This window comes from Oncorhynchus mykiss, chromosome 17 (genome assembly GCF_013265735.2).
Source record: "Oncorhynchus mykiss isolate Arlee chromosome 17, USDA_OmykA_1.1, whole genome shotgun sequence".
Classification (NCBI taxonomy): domain Eukaryota; kingdom Metazoa; phylum Chordata; class Actinopteri; order Salmoniformes; family Salmonidae; genus Oncorhynchus; species Oncorhynchus mykiss.
The window spans coordinates 13,843,999-13,869,036 of NC_048581.1; the positions used below are offsets into that span (position 1 = coordinate 13,843,999).

The 25,038-nt window shown below is 46.3% G+C and overlaps 4 protein-coding genes across 11 annotated transcripts in view; 3 read left to right on the forward strand and 1 right to left on the reverse strand.

The window, feature by feature from the left end:
• LOC118940024 overlaps positions 1-25,038 on the forward strand; it is a 1,007,326-nt gene that overhangs the window by 421,336 nt on the left and 560,952 nt on the right. The window lies entirely within an intron of this gene.
• On the forward strand, positions 1,897-6,978 carry LOC110493408 (G-protein coupled receptor family C group 5 member B). Its single transcript, XM_021567665.2, has 4 exons — positions 1,897-2,612; positions 3,317-4,430; positions 4,618-4,730; positions 5,344-6,978. Exons 2-4 carry the CDS (start codon positions 3,317-3,319, stop codon positions 5,386-5,388), a joined length of 1,272 nt encoding a protein of 423 aa, XP_021423340.1. The 5' UTR covers positions 1,897-2,612; the 3' UTR covers positions 5,389-6,978.
• Positions 11,527-16,712, forward strand: LOC110511100 (lysine-rich nucleolar protein 1-like). Of its 6 annotated transcripts, none has more exons than XM_036948020.1 (8): positions 11,532-11,887; positions 12,207-12,287; positions 12,535-12,603; positions 12,873-13,500; positions 13,591-14,255; positions 14,706-14,774; positions 15,994-16,071; positions 16,181-16,710. In XM_036948020.1, the coding sequence occupies exons 4-8, from the start codon at positions 12,873-12,875 to the stop codon at positions 16,493-16,495; spliced, it is 1,755 nt and encodes a 584-aa protein (XP_036803915.1). In that variant the 5' UTR covers positions 11,532-11,887; positions 12,207-12,287; positions 12,535-12,603; the 3' UTR covers positions 16,496-16,710. The 6 variants fall into 6 exon arrangements, with proteins under 6 accessions (XP_036803912.1, XP_036803915.1, XP_036803911.1 ...); XM_036948018.1 differs by having other exon boundaries at positions 11,533-11,887; positions 12,873-13,853; positions 13,911-14,255; XM_036948021.1 differs by having other exon boundaries at positions 11,534-11,887; positions 12,873-13,778; positions 13,902-14,255.
• LOC118940029 (exosome complex component CSL4-like) lies at positions 19,441-24,829 on the reverse strand. 3 transcript variants are annotated; one of them, XM_036948145.1, is made up of 8 exons: positions 24,633-24,829; positions 23,662-23,777; positions 22,720-22,794; positions 22,389-22,477; positions 22,098-22,131; positions 20,644-20,694; positions 20,277-20,361; positions 19,441-19,836 (listed from the first exon to the last, which is right to left on the reverse strand). In XM_036948145.1, the coding sequence occupies exons 1-8, from the start codon at positions 24,658-24,660 to the stop codon at positions 19,730-19,732; spliced, it is 585 nt and encodes a 194-aa protein (XP_036804040.1). In that variant the 5' UTR covers positions 24,661-24,829; the 3' UTR covers positions 19,441-19,729. The 3 variants fall into 3 exon arrangements, with proteins under 3 accessions (XP_036804040.1, XP_036804038.1, XP_036804039.1); XM_036948143.1 differs by lacking the exon at positions 19,441-19,836 and adding an exon at positions 19,843-20,136; XM_036948144.1 differs by lacking the exons at positions 19,441-19,836; positions 24,633-24,829 and adding exons at positions 19,843-20,136; positions 24,120-24,578.

A 25,038-nucleotide genomic window follows, 5' to 3' on the forward strand; every position in this document is an offset into this window, starting at 1 on the left:
CTCCTCCCCTCCTCCTCCCCTCCTCCTCCTCCTCCTCCCCCTCCTCCTCCCCTCCTCCTCCCCTCCTCCTCCTCTCCTCCTCCTCCTCCTCCCCTCCTCCTCCTCCGCTCTTCCTCTCCTCCTCCCCTCCTCCTCCTCTCCTCCTCCTCTCCTCCTCCCCTCCTCCTCCTCCCCTCCTCCTCCTCCTCCCCTCCTCCCCTCCTCCTCCTCCTCCTCCCCCTCCTCCTCCTCCCCTCCTCCCCTCCTCCTCCCCTCCTCCTCCTCTCCTCCTCCTCCTCCTCCCCTCCTCCTCCTCCGCTCTTCCTCTCCTCCTCCCCTCCTCCTCCTCTCCTCCTCCTCTCCTCCTCCCCTCCTCCTCCTCCTCCTCCCCTCCTCCTCCTCTCCTCCTCCCCTCCTCCCCTCCTCCTCCTCTTCCTCTCCTCCTCCTCCTCCTCCCCCTCCTCCTCTCCTCCCCTCCTCCCCTCCTCCTCCTCTCCTCCTCCTCCTCCTCCCCCTCCTCCCCTCCTCCTCCCCTCCTCCTCCTCTTCCTCTCCTCCTCCTCCTCCTCCCCCTCCTCCTCCCCTCCTCCTCCTCCCCTCCTCCCCTCCTCCTCCCCTCCTCCTCCTCTCCTCCTCCTCCTCCTCCCCTCCTCCTCCTCCGCTCTTCCTCTCCTCCTCCCCTCCTCCTCCTCTCCTCCTCCTCTCCTCCTCCCCCCCTCCTCCTCCTCCCCTCCTCCTCCTCTCCTCCTCCCCTCCTCTCCTCCTCCCCTCCTCCCCTCCTCCTCCCCTCCTCCTCCTCTCCTCCTCCTCCTCTCCTCCTCCCCTCCTCCTCCTCCTCCCCTCCTCCTCCTCCTCCCCTCCTCTCCTCCCCTCCTCCTCCTCCTCCTCCTCCCCTCCTCCTCCTCCTCCCCTCCTCCTCCTCCCCTCCTCCTCTCCTCCTCCCCCTCCCCTCCTCCTCCCCTCCTCCTCCCCTCCTCCTCCTCCTCCCCTCCTCCTCCTCCTCCTCTCCTCCTCCCCTCCTCCCCTCCTCCTCCTCCCCTCCTCCTCCTCCCCTCCTCCTCCCCTCCTCTCCTCCTCCCCTCCTCCTCCTCCTCTCCTCCTCCTCCCCTCCTCCTCCTCCTCCTCCCCTCCTCCTCCTCCTCCCCTCCTCCTCCCCTCCTCCTCCCCTCCTCCTCCTCCTCCTCCTCCTCCTCCTCCCCTCCTCCTCCTCCTCCTCCCCTCCTCCTCCCCTCCTCCTCCTCCCCTCCTCCTCTCCTCCTCCTCCTCCTCTCCTCCTCCCCTCCTCCTCCTCCCCTCCTCCTCCTCTCCTCCTCCCCTCCTCCCCTCCTCCCCTCCCTATCCTCCTATTCCCTATATAGTGCACTACTTTTGCTGTGCTTGGCCAGCCTGTGTTTTAACCTGTCCTCGAAACCTTCCGCCAGGAGGAGACAGTCGGGCGGAAGAGGACAAGAAAATGGGGATGGATTATTCCACTATTAATATGAGATTGTAACGGTTGATTGATTGAATGAATTGTATTTGGGGGTGGCAGGTGGCCTAGCAGTTAAGATCATTGGAACAGTAACCAAAAAGTTGTTGGTTCGAATCCCTGAGATGACTAGGTGACAAATCTGCCGATGTACCCTTGAGCAAGTCACTTAACCCTAATTGCTCCTGTAAAACGCTCTGGATAAGAGCATCTGCTAAATGACTCACATGTCCAATGTAAACAGTTGAAAACTGCTGCAGTTGGAAGGAACCAACATTAAAGGCCGGTCTGATTATATACTTTATTATTGCATTGTGAAAGTGATAGAGAAGTTGAGGAATCTGTGGATACTGAACTGTTGACCTCTGCATGGAGGAAGACCAGTGTAAATGCACTTCTGACAGTGGGTGAGCAGAGAAGACCAGTGTAAATGCACTTCTGACAGTGGGTGAGCAGAGAAGAGCAGTGCTTGGAAGTAGCATTGCAGCGTCCCTGTGAGCCTCAAGCCGACAGCTGCAACCAAGTTGCTGTTTACATCCCCCGCAGATTTAGAGAGAGAGAGCGAGAGAGCGAGATAGAGAGAGAGAGAGAGAGAGAGAGCGAGAGAGCGAGATAGAGAGAGAAAAAAAACAACTTTTAGTCAGGTTTGTTATATTTGGCTATGTGGGGGAGTGAAGTCAAGCGTGCACCTGACACTTTCTTGGAGTGCTCATAGCGCGCTGTAGCATTGCCAAAACAATGATGTGATATAACGTGATACCATGGGAAAATAAAGGAAACGCACCAGAGAGATTCCACAGACAGGAGTGAAATTTAACGGACCCAATAACCGTCACAGCTCGCGCCACCGGGGACCGGATGGAATACAAACGGAATAGTCAACGAGTGACTCACCTTTTATACAGTCCGTTATTTATGGTGAGCGTGCGATCTGCTGTGCGCACAGCTCGCCAACACGTCAGATAACGGTCACCTTGTAGTCGCCTGTTAATGAAGAAGATCTTAAATGAGTCTGCTGAACAAACGTCGTTGAACTAACATGGACCCAAGATGAATTGTGAGTTTGGGATATCGACTATGTGGGACTAGAGATGTGACCTCTTTATTTTTCCGAAGTCATGACAGTTATTAAGTAACCTAACGGAACATTCGACTAATCTCTCAAGGTGAGTTCAGTTCACAATAATTGAACAAATGAATATTTGAAGGATTAATATGCACAGTAGTTTTATGGATTATTGTTGTTTTTGGTGTCAGATGTAAAGACTGATAGCTTAATTATAACTTTTTGATAGCCCCTATCGTAGCCCCGCCCCGGGCCATGACACTTTCAAAAAAAGTGCTTTCTTCCAATGTTGAACTGTGTGTGTGTGCGTGTACTTGTCACTCAGCCTGTGTTGTGAAAACCCAGCGCTATGTAGGCCAACCCACTTGGCTGTGCGTTACTATGGGAACCGTGGCCCTGGCTGGCACAGGCTGAGTGGGCTGCTGAGGGCCATGCTGTGTATGTGTGTGTGCATTTTAGTGTTTGTATGTATGTGTGTGTGTGTGTGTGTGTGTATGTGTGTGTGTGTGTGTGTGTGTGTGTGTGTGTGTATGAGCATCCAAGCAGTTAGAGATTGAGAAAGGACATTACATAATAATGATATATTTGTGAAATGAAAGATGTACCAGGAACAGTTAGTTCCCTCTAGCAGAAACTCATTCCACAGTCTCTTGTGGTCCAACACTGAAGGATACACTGACTAAACAAGTGATAGCAAGAGACAGGCCATTTTGGTGCTGTGTTGTTGACATGATTCAGTAACAACGTTTTGCTTCTCTCTCCCTCCCTCTTCTTCTTCTTCTTCTTAATTTCTCTCTATCTCAGATGGCCCTCAGTCCCGTCCTTCTCTTTCTCCTCTCTCTGATTGGCTGCGGCCACTCCCAGGATGACATCATCGACCCCGGCCTGGCCCCTCCCTCTCCTCTGGGTTGCGGTGTGAACGTGGACCCCTTCTACCGGACGTTGTGTGACCTGGAGTCTGTGTGGGGGGTGGTGTTGGAGGCCGTGGCCTGTGGTGGAGCCATCACCTCCCTGGTCCTCTCCGTGGTTCTCCTAGTCAAGCGCCACTCCATCCTTGACCCAGATCGGCGCTCCGGCCTGGGTCCTCTTCTCCTCCTGCTGGCCTCCCTCTTGGTTCTCTTCTCCCTGTCCCTGGTCTTCCTGGTGGGGCGTAACGAGGCCCTGTGTGTGGTCCGCCGGGTCCTCTGGGGCCCCTTGTTCGCCCTGTGCTTCTCCTGCCTCCTGGCCCAGGCGGTGCGGTTGAAGAGGCTGGTGTCTGGAAAGTCTAGCCCCAAAGGGAGCTCCCTGGCTGGGCTTGGCATGGCCCTGGCCCTGGTCCAGGGGATCATCTCTGGAGAGTGGCTGCTGCTGACAGTGGTGAGGGAGGGCCACGGGGCCTGCGACTACCCACCGGTAGACTTTGCCCTGGTTTGCAGCTACGCCCTGGGGCTGCTCCTGACGGCGCTGTGCCTCTCCCTGGCTGTGGTGCTGTGTGGAGGGGAAGGGGGAGGGGACGAGGCAGAGGAGGGGAGTGACGGAGGGTGCGAGCGGCGTTGGAAGTGCAACGCCGTATGGCTCTTCCTGTCCTGCCTGGCGTCCCTGTTGCTATGGGTCTCCTGGCTTGTGCTCTATCTCTATGGTGACGCAGCGTTGAGGGGGGCGTGGTTGGATGGTGGGGAAGGGCGGCGAAAGGACTGGGATGAGCCGGTGTTGGCGGTTGCCTTGGTGGCGCAAGGTTGGATCCTCCTGTTATTTCACGCTATCCCAGAAGCCCACCTGTGTCTGAGGGACCCGCCGGTCCCCAACCAGCAGGACTACTTTCACACCAGCCAGCCCCTGCAGCCCTGCTTCCAACAGGAGGTGCCATTACCCACACACACCCTCACACACAGGCCCTGCGCAGATAACCAGACCTACTCTATCGAGGAACACAGCGCAGGTACACTGTGTGTGTGTGTGTGTGTGTTGGTTGTGTGAAAGGCTATGTGTGGGTTTGCAAATGTTTGTGTACATGCAAAAGATGTAAGTCCTAAATAGAATGATTGTCTACAGAAAAAAACGAACTAACGATTAACTAGTAACATCCCCTTGATTTGTGTTTGCTCTCTCCCTGGGTCGAGTCTCAGCACTGAGAGGTGGGTCGTACCATAACGGACATGGGGGGATGCGTCCTGGGATCCCCTTCAGAGGCCACATGTACCAGCCCACTGAGATGGCCCTGGTGATGAACGGAGGAACGGTTAGTGTGTCCTATCTCACACACACAAACACCCATGTTCATATTATATTTAAGCAATAAGGCCCGAGGGGGTGTGGTATATGGCCAATATACCACGGCTAAGGGCTGTTCTTAGAAACGGCGCAAACATTGGCCATATACCACAAACCCCCGAGGTGCCTTATTGCTATTATAAACTGGTTACCAATGTAATTAGAGCAGTAAAAATACATGTTTTGTCATACACGTGGTGTACGGTCTGATATACCCTGGCTGTCAGCCAATCAGCATTCAGGGCTTAAACCACCCAGTTTATAATATTATATTAATACATATTAACTCAACTACCTCTTACCCGTACACTGACTCGGTACCGGTGCTCATTGTATATAGCCTGTATATAGCATCGTTAATGTTATTTTATTGTCTTAATATTTTATTTTGATCTATTTGTAAATGTTCTTACTTTTTAACTGCATTGTTGGGAAAGGGATCACAAGTAAACATTTCATGGTAAAGTCTACACCTGTTGTATTCATGTGACAAATAACATTTGATTTGATTTAACACACACACACACACACACACACACACACACACACACACACCCTAACCACTTGTCTGTCTGTAACAGATGCCTACCGCTCCGGTGAACTACACAGGGAGACAGCTGTGGTGAGAGGAGAACCTTGGAACCGGTCTCCACGGCAACACGGCATATTATGGTGCCGGAATGCTCCGGAATGTTTCCAATGTCACTCACAACCCCATCAATGCCTCTACCTCACCTCACCATTGACTGTACAAAGCACTGCAACAAGGAATCTACCCCTAGCCACAGATCTAGGATCAGCTCACACTAACTTTTTTTTATACACTTTGGTCATTGAGAGGAAAAGGGAAAAACTGATTTGAGATCAGTGCTCACAAGAAATGTAATTCCAGGATTGACTGCAGGAGATTCAGAGAAGGGTAACAAAGACATTGCCTCCCCCGTCTTAACCCATGCAGACTGGAATATATCCCCATTGATGATGATGAACGTCAAGCTCGCTCAGTGAACAGTTATTGTCTGCGCCCCAAATGGCACCGGCTCTGGTCAAAAGAAGTGCACTACATAGGAATAGAGTTCCATTTGGGATACAGGGATACAGACTTCTGTTAAATATTTTTTAGCTTTTCTGTTTTGTTGTTTTAAAAAGGGGGGGGGAAGCCTATATGACACACCAGGTACAGGAGAACAGTGATCACGTCCCAAATAGAACTCTATTGCCTATAAAGTGCACTACTGCTGGCCAGAGCCGTATGGTTCTGGTTCTGGTTGAAGCACTGCATTATAAGGAATAGGGCTCCATTCTGGAGGCATTCAGTATTTATGTAAATTCCATCCATCCACCGTGCTCACTAACCTCGCCTGCCCACTCATGTTCTCTACAAACTCTGTGTTTACGAGTCTCAAATGGCATTCTATTTCCTATTTAGTGCGCTCATTTGGACCAGGATCCAAAGGGTTCTAAAGTAGTGCGCTATGTGGGGAATGGGGTGCCATTTGGGATGCGGAACACTAAGAGTTGCTCCTATTGATGATGCTTATATGACTCTATTAGATGTGTTGGGACACAAGTGTTTTCTCGAAGACTCTCAGCTTTGTGTTCGGTCCACCAGAGTTGTTGTGATCAAGCACTTTATTATTAAGCTAATCTCTGCTATTTGGGATATAACGTTCGTGTGGCATATTTCTATGGTGAATGTTACGGTGGTGAAATTGAATTTATTATTGGTGTCACAGACGAGTACTGTATTTCTGTTGGTGTGGTTCTATGATATCAGTAGTTTTGTTTTTGGGGTTGTTTGTAACACATTTTGAGAGTTTTTAACAGGGAGTGCAATATCAGTATGATTATATGGCAGAATGTACAGTATATGAATTAATGGTAGGATCTGCACCTCATACTAACGTTATATATTTCAGAGACTTCTTCTTTGCTCTTTGCGTGTTTTATCTCCCAACACCTGAACAGTGAGACACCCCCTTGTCCTTGATTGGACTAATCTGCTGCCTCTTAATCCCTATGGTGCTCTAACCTTGGAATTACCCATTTAGGGAAACTGATAGGGGGGATTGGTATTAGTGGCTTTACAGTGACCAGTCGTGTACTCCTGTATAAGGCTATTTATTATATTATCATCCTATGTCCTGATACAGAGGAGGGCTTGGTTGCATGTCTCTTAAACACAATTCTCACACAAAACTCAATGAAATAAAATACAGATTATAGATGAAACTGTTTGGATCGACATAATATTGAGGTGTCTGTAGAAGGCTTTGTAGCATGCAGAAACAGGCAGAAACATTTCTATATTAAACTGTTTGGATCGACATAATATTGAGGTGTCTGTAGAAGGCTTTGTAGCATGCAGAAACAGGCAGAAACATTTCTATATTAAACTGTTTGGATCGACATAATATTGAGGTGTCTGTAGAAGGCTTTGTAGCATGCAGAAACAGGCAGAAACATTTCTATTTTAAACTGTTTGGAAGGTTTATTTGGCTTCTATCTAAAATGACAGATTGTTTGCGTTTTAACATGATATGCCTTGCGGCAGCCGTGTTGTCGTGGTAATGATAGTATGTAGCATGGAAAGCCTAAAACAGAAAAGGTTCCAAATCTTGTAGGTTTAGGGCTTCTATCTATCTCTGGTAAAAGCCACTGGCACGGTAAGTGACAGTTCTAATGAGCTACAGGCGTTGCTAGGGAGCATCCTGAATGGCATCCCGGTCAAAAGTAGTCCACTATATAGGGAATAGGATGCCATACTGGACACACCCAACGTAACGGCTAGGCTACAGCACCCTAACGCCCTCTGCTGTGGGTTACAGAGTCTCTATAGACGGCTAGGCTACAGCACCCTAACGCCCTCTGCTGTGGGTTACAGAGTCTCTATAGACGGCTAGGCTACAGCACCCCAACACCCTCTGCTGTTGGTGACAGAGTCTCTTTGGGTCAGCCAACGTAACGGCTAGGCTACAGCACCCTAACTCCCTCTGCTGTGGGTTACAGAGTCTCTTTGGGTCAGCCAACGTAACGGCTAGGCTACAGCACCCTAATGCCCTCTGCTGTGGGTTACAGAGTCTCTATAGATGGCTAGTCTACAGCACCCTAACGCCCTCTGCTGTGGGTTACAGAGTCTCTATAGACGGCTAGGCTACAGCACCCTAACGCCCTCTGCTGTGGGTTACAGAGTCTCTATAGACGGCTAGGCTACAGCACCCTAACGCCCTCTGCTGTTGGTGACAGAGTCTCTATAGACGGCTAGGCTACAGCACCCTAACGCCCTCTGCTGTGGGTGACAGAGTCTCTATAGACGGCTAGGCTACAGCACCCTAACGCCCTCTGCTGTTGGTTACAGAGTCTCTTTGGGTCAGCCAACGTAACGGCTAGGCTACAGCACCCTAACGCCCTCTGCTGTGGGTTACAGAGTCTATTTGGGTCAGCCAACGTAACGGCTAGGCTACAGCACCCCAACACCCTCTGCTGTTGGTTACAGAGTCTCTTTGGGTCAGCCAACGTGACAGCTAGGCTACAGCACCCCAACGCCCTCTGCTGTGGGTTACAGAGTCTCTTTGGGTCAGCCAACGTAACGGCTAGGCTACAGCACCCTAACGCCCTCTGCTGTGGGTTACAGAGTCTATTTGGGTCAGCCAACGTAACGGCTAGGCTACAGCACCCCAACGCCCTCTGCTGTGGGTTACAGAGTCTCTATAGATGGCTAGTCTACAGCACCCTAACGCCCTCTGCTGTGGGTTACAGAGTCTCTATAGACGGCTAGGCTACAGCACCCTAACGCCCTCTGCTGTGGGTTACAGAGTCTCTATAGACGGCTAGTCTACAGCACCCTAACGCCCTCTGCTGTGGGTTACAGAGTCTCTATAGACGGCTAGGCTACAGCACCCTAACGCCCTCTGCTGTGGGTTACAGAGTCTCTTTGGGTCAGCCAACTAGGCTAGGCTACAGCACCCTAACGCCCTCTGCTGTTGATTACAGAGTCTCTTTGGGTCAGCCAACGTAACGGCTAGGCTACAGCACCCTAACGCCCTCTGCTGTTGATTACAGAGTCTCTTTGGGTCAGCCAACGTAACGGCTAGGCTACAGCACCCTAACGCCCTCTGCTGTTGATTACAGAGTCTCTTTGGGTCAGCCAACGTAACGGCTAGGCTACAGCCCCCCAACGCCTTCTGCTGTTGGTGACAGAGTCTCTTTGGGTCAGCCAACGTAACGGCTAGGCTACAGCACCCTAACGCCCTCTGCTGTTGGTGACAGAGTATCTTTGGGTCAGCCAACGTAACGGCTAGGCTACAGCACCCTAACGCCCTCAGCTGTTGGTGACAGAGTCTCTTTGGGTCAGCCAACGTAACGGCTAGGCTACAGCACCCTAATGCCCTCTGCTGTTGGTGACAGAGTCTCTTTGGGTCAGACAACGTAACGGCTAGGCTACAGCACCCTAACGCCCTCTGCTGTTGATTACAGAGTCTCTTTGGGTCAGCCAACGTAACGGCTAGGCTACAGCACCCTAACGCCCTCTGCTGTTGGTGACAGAGTCACTAGAAGTTTTTAATGTCACGTGCACAAGGACAGTAAAATGCATGTAATGCCCAGCTGTAAGCCCGACCATGCAGTAATCAATAACAATGTAAATCTGAGAATAACAAGGTAGAACAACAACACACAGTAAATACAAGGTAGAACAACAACACACAGTAAATACAAGGTAGAACAACAACACACAGTAAATACAAGGTAGAACAACAACACACAGTAAATACAAGGTAGAACAACAACACACAGTAAATACAAGGTAGAACAACAACACACAGTAAATACAAGGTAGAACAACAACACACAGTAAATACAAGGTAGAACAACAACACACAGTAAATACAAGGTAGAACAACAACACACAGTAAATACAAGGTAGAACAACAACACACAGTAAATACAAGGTAGAACAACAACACACAGTAAATACAAAATAAGAAGAACATGATAAAGTCAGTAAACATACTATATACAGGGTCAGTTCCATATTATAATGTACAGGGATACTGGATCTATAGAGGTAGATATGTATAGGGGTAAACATACTATATACAGGGTCAGTACCATATTATAATGTACAGGGATACTGGATCTATAGAGGTAGATATGTATAGGGGTAAACATACTATATACAGGGTCAGTACCATATTATAATGTACAGGGATACTGGATCTATAGAAGTAGATGTGTATAGGGGTAAACATACTATATACATGGTCAGTTCCATATTATAATGTACAGGGATACTGGATCTATAGAGGTAGATATGTATAGGGGTAAACATACTATATACAGGGTCAGTTCCAGTACCATATTATAATGTACAGGGATACTGGATCTATAGAGGTAGATATGTATAGGGTTAACATACTATATACAGGGTCAGTACCATATTATAATGTACAGGGATACTGGATCTATAGAAGTAGATGTGTATAGGGGTAAACATACTATATACAGGGTCAGTACCATATTATAATGTACAGGGATACTGGATCTATAGAGGTAGATATGTATAGGGGTAAACATACTACATACAGGGTCAGTACCATATTATAATGTACAGGGATAGTGGATCTATAGAGGTAGATATGTATAGGGGTAAACATACTATATACAGGGTCAGTACCATATTATAATGTACAGGGATACTGGATCTATAGAAGTAGATGTGTATAGGGGTAAACATACTATATACAGGGTCAGTACCATATTATAATGTACAGGGATACTGGATCTATAGAGGTAGATATGTATAGGGTTAACATACTATATACAGGGTCAGTACCATATTATAATGTACAGGGATACTGGATCTATAGAGGTAGATATGTATAGGGGTAAACATACTATATACAGGGTCAGTACCATATTATAATGTACAGGGATACTGGATCTATAGAAGTAGATGTGTATAGGGGTAAACATACTATATACAGGGTCAGTACCATATTATAATGTACAGGGATACTGGATCTATAGAAGTAGATGTGTATAGGGGTAAACATACTATATACAGGGTCAGTACCATATTATAATGTACAGGGATACTGGATCTATAGAAGTAGATGTGTATAGGGGTAAACATACTACATACAGGGTCAGTACCATATTATAATGTACAGGGATACTGGATCTATAGAGGTAGATATGTATAGGGTTAACATACTATATACAGGGTCAGTACCATATTATAATGTACAGGGATACTGGATCTATAGAGGTAGATATGTATAGGGGTAAACATACTATATACAGGGTCAGTACCATATTATAATGTACAGGGATACTGGATCTATAGAAGTAGATGTGTATAGGGGTAAACATACTATATACAGGGTCAGTACCATATTATAATGTACAGGGATACTGGATCTATAGAGGTAGATATGTATAGGGGTAAACATACTACATACAGGGTCAGTACCATATTATAATGTACAGGGATAGTGGATCTATAGAGGTAGATATGTATAGGGGTAAACATACTATATACAGGGTCAGTACCATATTATAATGTACAGGGATACTGGATCTATAGAGGTAGATATGTATAGGGGTAATGTGACTAGGTGTCAGGATATATGATAAACAGAACAGCAACAGTGTATATGATGATTTTATATGAGTCGGCGTGCGTGTGTGTAGAGTCAGTATAAATGTATGTTGTGTGTGAGCAAATTATGGAGTGAGTGTTTGCCCACACTGCATGGCTGCATCCCACATGGGAGCTCCGGTCAAAAGTAGTGGAGCAATAAGCACGTGAGCTTTTCAGAGCTCTGCAGCTTGATTGGATATGTTTTGTTGTTCTGCACGTTTTTGAGAGAGAGAACCACACACACACACACACACAGCATATGAGAGAGCGAGAAAGATAAAGACAAATACGACGTGTGAAGAAGGGAGAGAATCAGGAGATAGGAGAGGAACAGGAGATAGGAGAGGAACAGAAGGAGCGTGCCGTTGAGCTTTGTTGCTATAGACACACGAGGACGATCACTAGAAGAGAATCTGACAGTATTTCCGGGTCAAGGAGCAGTGCAGTACTGGTGTACACACGTTTCCACGTGAGTCTTAAAAGTAAGTCAACTTTAATGCCGTTATTTGTAAATATGAAATGAGGAAGCGTTCAGGTAGTCTTCCAGCTAATTGCTGTGTTGACCCGTTGCAAAGTGTGTTATCACCGGTGACGGGTTATTTGGCCAACTAACATGGCAAGCTAGCTAACCCTAACACCCCATGCACACATTCAATCGATGCTGCTTGCTAGCATAACTTGACTTACACTGATCAAGCTGTTTTGTAAACTACATTATAACCTAGGCAAATAGACTGGTAAATGTTATTGTTTTGTATAACTTACCTGCGTTAACGGGACTGGATGTGTTTGCTTCTGCAGACGGCTTTTCATGACGAAGTGGTTTTCGTGTCCGAGAAGACAGGAAGATACAACACCGTGGAAAAGGTCTTTATTGATCAGGTAGCTAACGTTAGATGAGATCACCATAAAATAAATCACTATCAATTGATCAAATCACATAAACAACAATCATTATCAATTGATCACCAGTCAGTGTATGTGAATCACTGATTTTAAGACGCCTTCCTCCACATGTGCTGGGATTGGCTGCCAATTTGGATAGACAACCTATGAAACATAGTACTTTAGCCAACATCTACTGTAAAAGTTTACTGTTAGTTTTTAATCCGGGCTTTATCCCCTGTAGGCTCAACGTCTGGCCCTTCAGAGGGAGATAGACAAGGAGTCCCAGTCCACGGTTTCAGTCAGATCGCTGGTTTGTATCTTGTTCTGTGTTGCTCTCCAACATGACACTGACTGCATCCCAAATGCCACCATATCCCCTATTTAGTGCACCACCTTTGAACCAGGACACATTGGGTCAGAAGAAGTGCACTATATAGAAAATAGGGTTTCATTTAGGACACACACTGTCAATATCAATATTGTGTCCATTTTAAACTGAAAATGCATTCTCTACAATGTCCTTTGAAGTGACTGCTTCTTTCAAACAGATCCATATTGTGGGATGTTTATTTTTCTCAGATGGTCCAAGCCGACACAGGCAACAGGATGGTTACCATGAAGAAGACGAACAAGAAGAGTGGGAAGGACACCCACGCTGAGGATGAGATCTCAGAAAACACCTCCATAAATCAGGGGAATAGCGAAGGAGTGAAGAAGAAAAAGAAGACGAAAGTAGAGACTCTGGTAGAAGAAGAGCGGGTGTCCAATGGGGAATGGGGGAATACGGAAGGAGAGCAGGAGAAACAGAAAGGAAATAAGAAGAAGTTGTTGTCTGGGACTGACACCAACGGTGAGGAAGTCATGACTAATGGAAATGACGGAGGAGGGTGCGGCCAGGAGAAGAAGAAGCAGAAAGGTGTTAACACTGTTAAAACGGAGCTAGAGACAGAACACAGTGGATTAAGGGACGAGAAAAGAGTCGTGGAAAATGGGCAGAAGCTGAAAAAAAAGAAGCGCTCTCAGGCAGAAGAGACAGAGATCAGCGTTGTCAAGGTAGAGGAAGGAGAGGTGATAGAAATAAAGAAAGGCAAGAAAAAGAAGGGAAAAACAGAGGAAGAAAATAAACTGAAAAAGATCCCTAAAGTTACTGAACCAACTGAGAGTCAGGAGGAGGAAGAGGGGGAGACGAAGAAGAAGAAGAAGAAGGGTAAGAAGAGAGCAGTCGCTGAGAAAGGAGAGACAAAAGAGAAAGAGTGCGGAGAGGCAGAGAAAGAAGTGGTAGTAAACAAGAAGAAGAAGAAGGGAGCTGAGGCTACAGTAGCAGTACAGGAGGAGGAACAGAATAACACAAAGAAGAAGAAGGGAGCTGAGGCTACAGTAGCAGTACAGGAGGAGGAACAGAATAACACCAAGAAGAAGAAGAAGAAGAAGGGAGCTGAGGCTACAGTAGCAGTACAGGAGGAGGAACAGAATAACACCAAGAAGAAGAAGAAGAAGGGAGCTGAGGCTACAGTAGCAGTACAGGAGGAGGAACAGAATAACACCAAGAAGAAGAAGAAGGGAGCTGAGGCTACAGTAGCAGTACAGGAGGAAGAACAGAATAACACCAAGAAGAAGAATAAACCCAAGTCCTCCAGCAGCGCTGCAGACACCACCATGGACACGGAGACGGAGAGAAAGGAGGAGGGCAAGAAGAAGAAGAGAAAGGCCTCTGCACTAACAGAGGAGGAGGTGGTGGTGGACAAGCGGAAGCCCAAACATATGAAAAGGGTGGATATGACAGGAGTAGTGGAACAGGTGGAGGACGGAGAGAGCGAGGGAAGGAAAAAGAAGGTGAAGAAGAGCTCCTCTGAGATAGAGACAGAAATGGAGGACAGCACCCCTCACCAGAAAGGGAAGAAGGTTATGACGAAGGGGAAAAAGAAGATAAAGGTGGAGAGCTGCGACCCTGAATACCAGGAAGTGAGTTAAAGGGGTTAAGGGTCAGAGGTGAAGAGGTTATCAAATCATGGGTCTCCTTCAGCAGGGTACAACGTTGTGGAACGTTCAGATAGACATATATGATGTAGAACAAACAAGTCTCTCTGACATGTAGAATGAGGAATCATGTCGGCTCTATTCCTGACATTTCTATCTGAAATGGTCAACAATGTTTGCCTCTGGAAGGTGGCCCTGATTCTAGAGCCATTTGAAAGGTCCTTGTTGAAAGTATTGTAAAAACCAATGCTCTGACCCGCACCCAGAATGCTGGAGGTGCCGACTAACAGAATAGTTAACTGTTAAATTAATATATGGATAAATGGATAAAACAGTGTTGACTTTCTTACTTAATTGTTTCTACTTAAAGGTATTAAAACGCTGACAGTATCAGTCTGTAGTTGTCTGATATGTTGTTTTGCTCCAACCCCCCAGAGGGACCAGACGGATGTGGTTTTCCTGTCAGAGACCAGGGGAAACGCCTTCGAGATCAATATTGATCAGGTAGATCGCTAACGACCCATTAGATCTATTTGGATCCTGTGAATCCCACTTGCCAGTCAGTCCGCCAATCCAACTCTGCCACTGTGAGAAAGAGAAATGTAATTTCTTCCTGGTCTGAATTAAACATTGTATATTGATTCTGTAACTATTTATAAATAAATTATGAATGCATTATATTATGCAAATGCTTATTAGTGAATGCTGTTGTTTGACTGCAGCATTGTGTTTAATCAATGACATGTTGGACACACACCAACCAATATAAATGCTCTATACTGATTTAAGTAATACCCTCTGACTGTAATAATATACATGGCGCTAGAAGCATCCGAGGACGTTAAGCTGGACTGTGTGTGGCGCCGGCTCCATAGTGGCCCATGGTGCTAGAAGCATCCGAGGACATTAAACTGGACTGTGTGTGGCGCCGGCTCCAGAGTGGCCCATGGCGCTAGAAGCATCCGAGGACGTTAAGCTGGACTGTGTGTGGCGCTGGCTCCAGAGTGGCCCATGGTGCTAGAAGCATCCGAGGACGTTAAGCTGGACTGTGTGTGGCGCTGGCTCCAGAGTGGCCCATGGTGCTAGAAGCATCCGAGGACGTTAAGCTGGACTGTGTGTGGCGCTGGCTCCAGAGTGGCCCATGGTGCTAGAAGCATCCGAGGATGTTAAGCTGGACTGTGTGTGGCGCTGGCTCCAGAGTGGCCCATATCTTTTAGACTAGGAGTACAGTAAATAGAATCACCAACCACATGTTATAGACTATACAGAATATGTTGTGTACTATATAACATGGACTATACAGTATATGTTGTGTACTATAGAGTATATGTTGTGTACTATATAACATGGACTATAGAGTATATGTTGTGTACTATAGAGTATATGTTGTGTACTATATAACATGGACTATAGAGTATATGTTGTGTACTATACAGAATATGTTGTGTACTATATAACATGGACTATACAGTATATGTTGTGTACTATATAACATGGACTATACAGTATATGTTGTGTACTATAGAGTATATGTTGTGTACTATATAACATGGACTATACAATATATGTTGTGTACTATAGAGTATATGTTGTGTACTATATAACATGGACTATAGAGTATATGTTGTGTACTATAGAGTATATGTTGTGTACTATACAGTATATGTTGTGAACTATATAAGATGGCCTTCATATAAAACGATGGTCCTATTATATTCCATAGGGGAGACGCCTGGCCCTGCAGAATGAGATCGACCAGAAGTCCAATCCAGTCCAACTCAAAGCAGCACCGGTACCATCGGTCAGTACTCTTATGATGTCAGGACACCAAGGTGTATCCCGACTCTTCTCTGAAACAAATCATTATGTCGAATATAAATATAACAAACCGTGTTCTTCTTCCCTTCCAGGGTTTGGGCCAGTGGGGCACCGCCCAGTTTGACAGTTCCGACCAACATAGTAAGTTCCTGCGGTTGATGGGCGGCTTCAAGAAGAGCGGGCAGCCAATAGCAGCGAGCGGTGCGACGGGAGGGCGGGCCAACATGGCGCTGACTAAAGACGGACAGCAGAGCTTGCAGCAAGGCCTACTGGGGGAGTTTGAGCGCGCTCAGTCGCGCCGCATGGACTTCACGGGAAGGGGGGCGGGACTTGGGTTCTCGGCGCCGTCCAATAAGAAGTTCTCGATTGACATCAACACAACCCGATCGGTGCGCTTCGATGACTGAGTCGGGACGGACCCTTGAGTGTGCGTGTCTAGCATCCAAAATGGATTTGGATGAGTGTGTGTGTGTACCTTTTCTCTTGCAGGGTCTTGGGAGTGTCTGTCGGTGAATGTGGTGTGTATGAATGTATATACGGTACCAGTCAGTAGTTTGGACACACTCATTCCAGGGTTTTTCTTTATTTTTACTATTTTCTACATTGTAGAATAATAGTGAAGACATCAAAACTATGAAATAACACGTATGGAATCATGTACTAACCAAAAAATCTAAATATATTTTATATTTGAGATTTTTCAAAAGTAGCCACCCTTTGCCTTGATGAGAACTTTGCACACTCTTGGCAAATATATTTTAATTTGATATTTGGACTTTTTTTGTTACTACATGATTCCAAATGTGTTATTTCATAGTTTTGATGTCTTCACTATCATTCTACAATGTAGAAAACAGTCAAAATAAAGACAATTCCTGAAATGAGGTGTGTCCAAACTTTTGACTGGTAACAAAAATATAAATGCAACAATTTTGATGATTTTAATGAGTTAGTTATAAAGAAATCAGAAATAAATGCATTAGGCCCTAATCTATAGATTTCACATGACTGGGCAGGGGTGCAGCCATGGGTGGGTCTGTGAGGGCATAGGCCCACCCACTGGGGAGCCAGGTCCAGCCAATCAGAAAAGGCTTTTCCCCACAAAAAGGTTTTATTACAGACAGAAATACTCAGTTTTATCAGCTGTCCGGGTGGATGGTCTCAGACGATCCCGCAGGTGAAGAAGACTGAACGTCGAGGTCCTGGGCTGGCTTGGTTACACGAGGTCTGTGGTTGTGAGGCCGTTTGGATGTACTGCCAAATTCCCGAAAATGACATTGGAGGCGGCTTATGGTAGAGAAATGAACATTCAAATCTTTGGCAACAGCTCTGGTGGACATTCCTGCAGTCAGGATGCCAATTGCACACGCCCTCAGAACTTCATCTGTGGCATTGTGTTGCGACAAACCCGCACGTTTTAGAGTGGCCTTTTGTCCCCAGCACAAGGTGCACCTGTGTAATGATCATGCGGTTTAATCCGCTTCTTGATAAGCCACACCTGTCAGGTGGATGGATTATTATTGGCAGAGGAGAAACACTCACTAACATGGATGTATGTGTGCACAATGAGATAAATAACATGTGTGTATATGGAACATTTCTGGGATCTTTTATTTCAGCTCATGAAACATGGGACCAACACATTCATATTTTTGTTCAGTGTATAGGAGTACTGTGTGACATAAAGCTGCACCTATACACCTGTGGTATCAAGGAGAGCAGAGCTGTGTGTGTTTCTGCCTTCTGCCTGGTCCAGTATGTGATGCTTCCTGGCTGTATGATATGAGAAGATTGTTAGCGTCCTGAATGGCACCCTACATAGTGCACTACTTTTGACCAGTGGGCCTATGGGCCCTGTAGTGCATGAACATGACATGATAAAAACTGGCAGTTGATAAGCTGTCAATTAGACACATTTAAACAGCATAGAATTGTTTTACACACAGTCAACAAGTGGACATTATGAATGATGGTCAGTTGGGGCTCTCTTATATAAAGGACTTCATTTAAAAAAAGACATCTTTAAAATGAACCTTTCTGATAACAGGTAAATAACATTGGAACAGGGTGAGTAGTTCATACATGATACACTTTATTTGACTCTTAACACATGTGCCTCTGCTGACAAGTACAGGAAGAAATGAGAGAGACGAAGAAACGACAGAAATATTGTTTTGAAACGACAGAAGAAACACCTCTTGGAGAAAACCAACTAGACATCTCCGTTTCTCTGACTTGGTGCAGAAAGGTCCACGTGGTCGTATGAGTCCAACGGTGCCGCCACAAAACGCCACGCGTTTCACTTCAACATCCCAACTGTTAGCTGTCTAAGGCCCAATCCCAAATCAAGCACTACTTCACTAGCGTGTAGGGTTTAAGGGTCCATTTGGAATTGGGCCTGTCTGTACTGGTGACTGTCACCCCAGGGCTGTGGTCTGATTCTATAACTCATTCACTACCCCTCATGGATTTAAAAGGAAAGGACTGGTGGAAGAGAGATGCTAGTAAATCCATAGGGTGGGGGATACATGAGAGCACAGTTCAGGGAGAAGGTGACCCCGGATCAGAAGGTGACCCCGGATCAGAAGGTGACCCCGGATCAGAAGGTGACCCCGGATCAGAATGTGACCCCGGATCAGAATGTGACCCCGGATCAGAAGGTGACCCCGGATCAGAAGGTGACCCCGGATCAGAAGGTGACCCCGGATCAGAATGTGACCCCGGATCAGAATGTGACCCCGGATCAGAATGTGACCCCGGATCAGAAGGTGACCCCGGGTCAGAAGGTGACCCCGGATCAGAAGGTGACCCCAGATGTTATTTATTCCTGCTTCTAAAGGGCTAGTATTGTAGCCCAGTAGATTCCTCCCTCTACAACCTACAGCAAGGCAGCATTTCTCTCTCACCTGGTTCTACAGGGCTACAGTAGAGGTGCAGGCTTTTATTCCAGCCCAGCACTAACGAGACCGAGTCAGCCAATCAAGGCCCCAGTGATCAGTTGAATCAGGTGTCCTAGTGCTGGGTTGGAACAAAATCCTGCACCTCTACTGTAGCCCTCCAGAACCCGGAGGGAAAAAAATGCTGCCTTGCTGTAGGTTGTAGAGGGAGGAATCTACTGTTGAGGTATCCCCCCTGAACATATGGCTCTGTGTGTGTGTTGAAGTATTCCCCCTGAAAATAAGGCTCTGTGTGTGTGTGTGTGTGTGAGAGAGGTATCCCCCCTGAACACAAGGCTCTGTGTGTGTGTGTGTGGAGGTATCCCCCCTGAACACAAGGCTCTGTGTGTGTGTGTGTGTGTGTGTGTGTGTGTGTCGAGGTATCCCCCCTGAACACAAGGCTCTGTGTGTGTGTGTGTGTGTCGAGGTATCCCCCCTGAACACAAGGCTCTGTGTGTGTGTGTGTGTGTGTGTGTGTGTGTGTCAGGTCAATGACCTGTGTACTATATAAGCATCATGTCCAAGCATCTGTACATGACCTCTAAAATATTTTGGTCCTTTGTACACACAATGCATCGTTCACAATCCAAGTGTGAGTGTGTTTGTCTCTCTATCAGAGATAGGGAAGCTGTGTGTTCCTTGAGGAAGGGAAAGAGGTCCCTGCCGGGGGGGCTGGAGGGGTGCACGCCGCCCACTGGTCCCTGCTCAGGCCTGCAGGTACTCAGGTTGCACCCTGGCCACCTTGCGGAACTCTTTGGCGTGTGTCCGTGGGCACTGCATCTCACACCAGCTGATAGGCACCATCTGGGCTCCTGAGAGGAGGGAAACAGAAATATACTACTGATAGACACCATCTGGGCTCCTGAGAGGAGGGAAACAGAAATATACTACTGATAGACACCATCTGGGCTCCTGAGAGGAGGGAAACAGAAATATACTACTGATAGACACCATCTGGGCTCCTGAGAGGAGGGAAACAGAAATATACTACTGATAGACACCATCTGGGCTCCTGAGAGGAGGGAAACAGAAATATACTACTGATAGACACCATCTGGGCTCCTGAGAGGAGGGAAACAGAAATATACTACTGATAGACACCATCTGGGCTCCTGAGAGGAGGGAAACAGAAATATACTACTTGACAAAAGTGTCAGTTGGTTTCAGTTATTTGTGTTAAGGAGGGTAACCTAGGGATAAGGACAGCCCCGGGCTAAGAACAGCAGTGTTGTTGTCATGTGACCAGTCTCACCTGCTTCACTGTGGGCTACCACCACCCCCAGCTCGTTCTCTGCTGTGGTCAACAGGTAGTTGGACTGGACGTCTCCCAGGGAGATCTGGGGGTCAGGACGTTAAAGGGCAACACTTGGAAAGGCACAGAATCAGTCATCTTGATCACATAATGAGTAGTTATTTGGGATGCAAGGTGATTCATAGATCAGTTGTTTTGTGCGTTCTGTCTGGCTGATCTCGAACATTCACAATTTAACATTTAAGCAATATGGTGAAAGCTACACTGCACTAAGGGAATAGAACCAGCCCAATATCAGTCACTGGTTGACTGTCCCTGTGTTACTACCTAGTTACTGAACTGGAAAGACTGTCGAAAGGAAGGATACGACTTTAGCCAGGACGATGTCTCCAGGACGGAAGCTTTTATACGTCTCCACCTGCAACAGAGGTCAAAGGTTATAGTGGTTCCCAGTCTATTACAATTAAAAAATGAGCTAAGACGGTATGACGTCATGACAAACAGTAACAGACGGTATGACGTCATGATAAACAGTAACAGACGGTATGACGTCATGATAAACAGTAACAGACGGTATGACGTCATGATTAACAGTAACAGACGGTATGACGTCATGATAAACAGTAACAGACGGTATGACGTCATGACAAACAGTAACAGACGGTATGACGTCATGACAAACTGTAACAGACGGTATGACGTCATGATAAACAGCAACAGACGGTATGACGTCATGACAAACAGTAACAGATGGTATGACGTTATGACAAACAGTAACAGACGGCATGACGTCATGATAAACAGTAACAGACGGTATGGCGTCATGACAAACAGTAACAGGCGGTATGACGTCAAGATTAACAGTAACAGACGGTATGGCGTCATGACAAACAGTAACAGACGGTATGATATTTCATGACAAACAGTAACAGACGGTATGACGTCATGATAAACAGCAACAGACGGTATGACGTCATGATAAACAGTAACAGACGGTATGGCGTCATGACAAACAGTAACAGGCGGTATGACGTCAAGATTAACAGTAACAGACGGTATGGCGTCATGACAAACAGTAACAGACGGTATGATATTTCATGACAAACAGTAACAGACGGTATGACGTCATGATAAACAGCAACAGACGGTATGACGTCATGATAAACAGTAACAGACGGTATGATGTCGTGACAAACAGTAACAGACGGTATGACGTCATGATTAACAGTAACATACGGTATGACGTCATGATAAACAGTAACAGGCGGTATGACGTCATGACAAACAGTAACAGATGGTATGACGTCATGATAAACAGTAACAGGCGGTATGACGTCATGATAAACAGTAACAGACGGTATGACGTCATGATTAACAGTAACAGACGGTATGACGTCATGATAAACAGTAACAGACGGTATGACGTCATGATAAACAGTAACAGGCGGTATGACGTCATGATTAACAGTAACAGACGGTATGACGTCATGATTAACAGTAACAGACGGTATGACGTCATGATAAACAGTAACAGACGGTATGACGTCATGACAAACAGTAACAGACGGTATGACGTCATGATTAACAGTAACATACGGTATGACGTCATGATAAACAGTAACAGACGGTATGACGTCATGATTAACAGTAACAGACGGTATGACGTCATGATAAACAGTAACAGACGGTATGACGTCATGATTAACAGTAACAGACGGTATGACGTCATGATTAACAGTAACAGACGGGTCTATATGATACCAAACATGATATGTTGGTGGTCAAACAGTGGGGGAACTTTAAATTGATTCAAAAACATACCCTGTCTTTTTCAGTCGCTCGTACATCTTCTTTCCTGTGTATATTTGTGTAGTAAACAGTAGATTAGTTTTGATCAGATTTGAAGGTTATGGCATCCTGTTCTCTATATAGTCCCAAATGGCACCCTATTCCCTATATAGTCCCAAATGGTATCCTATGTAGTGTACTACTTGTGACCAGAGCCCATAGGTTGCCATCTGGACCCCAGACAAAAGTAGTGCACTGAATAGGGACTAGAGTGGCATTTGGGACACTCCATGAGAATAACAGTAATAAGACAATCCCTGTTACCGGATGGTTCCTCTAAAACGGTCCTTCAGTGGTGTGGAACCAACGTAGAGGATGTGGACCTTGGCAAACCTGGGGTTGATACAGGTCACCTGGACAGGAAGGGAGACCGATCAGGGCGGTTATCAATGAGGTTAAACACACACACACACCTATTGTTGAGAGCTTGGATCAGTGACAAGAGCACCTCACCTCATCTATCAATCCTCAAAAGTACTCTGTCTGGTTTAATCCAGGTGATGTGGTGCTAAAAAGCTGTGCACGTGGGTCTACAACAACTACCAGGGTGTACAAGAAGTGGACACGCGCACGTCAAGAGCCCTCCAAACCTCACCTTACAGGTCACTATGGCTCCTACATCTGGTAGTAGCTGAGCCTCGGTTTCTCTCACCACCGAGATGACTGGTAGCTGCAGACACACACACACACACACGACTGAAGTGTCAATGTAAAGACAAGGAAGGATTAAGGTGTGAACATGTTACATTTCGTTCCCACAACACTGCATAATTCCTCAGGGGTTCCAAGTGAACAAACCTGGAGTGGTTTCTCTACTTCCAGGAATGTTACACAATAAATAACCATTGACGTGAGTCCCACACCCAAACCCAGCCCCAACTGCTTTCCCCCATGCCAATAAACCAGCCACTCCCCTCTAATCCCCTCCTCCTCCTTTCACCTCTTCTCATCGTCCCTCCCCGTCACACTTCTGATCACACCTCATAAATCACATTTCATTTCAAAGCAGACACTCTTATCCAGAGCAATTTCCAGTTAGTTTTTTCCAACTAAGGTAGGTGATCCCGTGCAGCTCAGTTGGTAGAGCATGGTGCTTGGAACGCCTGGGTTGTGGGTTTGATTCCCACGAGGGACCAATATCAAAACGGATGCACTCAAGTCGCTCTGGAGAAGTGTGCTAAATTAGTCAAATTATAAAAAAATGTAAGACAACCACATGTCACAGTCACAAGAAGTAAAACCCCTCAATAAAGCAGCTATAATCAGCACTAGTCACAAAAAGACAAGTGTTGTTAGTGCTTAAAAAACCAGCGCAACAGGGGTGTGATCATTAGTGGCAGACTGTAGCAAAATGTTTGGCTGTTTAGTGTTTACTCTAGGAAACAAACGGAATGGGGAGGAAACTACCTGAATTTGTCCAATAGAAACTTGTTTTTTATGCAAAAGGTTTTTAAGTAAATATTTAGCAAGAGACCAAATGTTTTGTGTTCTGTGACTAATGAATACACCCTGGTACACCCTGTTGTCCCCGTCTCACCTCCTCTCCTTCGTTCTTCCTGAGTACATAGCCTGCTAGCGAGGAGTAGATGTAGCCGTGTCGTAGGTACACCCCAGTACCGGGCATACAGTCTTCTGTGCTGCATAGCCTATCACCTGCAGGGAGAGAGAGATGTATACACACACAGGGAGAGAAACATTTGAACTTTTCGCAGATATCCAGAGACTTACAGTCGCTGCTTTCAACTAAGGTAGATAAGACAACCACTATCATTACCAGACAGACAGACAGAGGTAGAGAGACAGACATGTTTTGTGTAAACAGAGTCCTGCTGATCTATCACATTTACAATAGTAGAATATAATAATAGTCTGACAAAAACCATCAGAATCGCTAAATCACTCAAGAGTTTCTCGTCCCAGTTCCTGACAAACATATGCGTAAATCAAACGACAATCAAAATAAATCACTGCCCTTATAGTTGACATTTCACTGACATTTAGCCGACATGAGAAGTCCCCGGGGTTAATTCAACATTTGCACGTAGAGTCGATCAAAACAAGAGATGGAACGCTTGGAATTAGTGGGCTCCCCGTTCGCTCCTCCCGGAGGCGGTGGGCAGGGCACTTAAAAAATGTGATGTCTTCTAGGTACTTTTCAAGCCCAACATCGCTAGCTAGACCCCCCAATCTCGTAATTTAGCAAACGATGTCATGCCTTGTACCAAGTGACTATGCATTGCGTTTGTATTTCACATAATGTGGAATAAATACACTAGGTTAGGTCACGCTAGTTAGCTAGAAAACAGTAAAATAGACTGAGTTAGCTACCTAGCTAGGCTAGAACGTAAACGAGCATGTGGTGGCACAGCACGCATTTCCCGTGCTAGAAAGCTATAAATAGCAATATAACCTTCAAAAACATATTGCCTAACGTATTTGTCTAATGGTCTCAAATGTGAAAAGAATGCCATTATCAACTCATTTAAAAGTTTGTAATGTCAGACTCACCTGGAACACACAGCTTCATGGGCGACATGTTTCAAGAAGAGCAGAACGCAAGCCGATTGGATGTGACCTGGAGCTCAAGTCTTTGACGGAAAGGTTGGTCCGCCATCTTTGTTGTGGTTTTCCGGATGAAGTCAGTGTCCTGGTTCTGAGTGCATCAAGTCTAAAGCGACCTTCTCTCCGTTCCTTCACCTACACTCATTAGAACTCTCATTTAAGATGAGTGCAGACAGGGAATAAAGAACAAGAGATGTATCCAGTATCATCAATGGAAATGTTTTTGTTTTAGAGCAAATTAGAAAATAGTGCAGCCAGACATGTCAGACAGAAACGAACAGGCAAGAGGAGAGAACAGCTGCAGGGCTCACGTTTGTTGTAATTGCTCCAGAGCTGGACTTCTGCAGGAGCT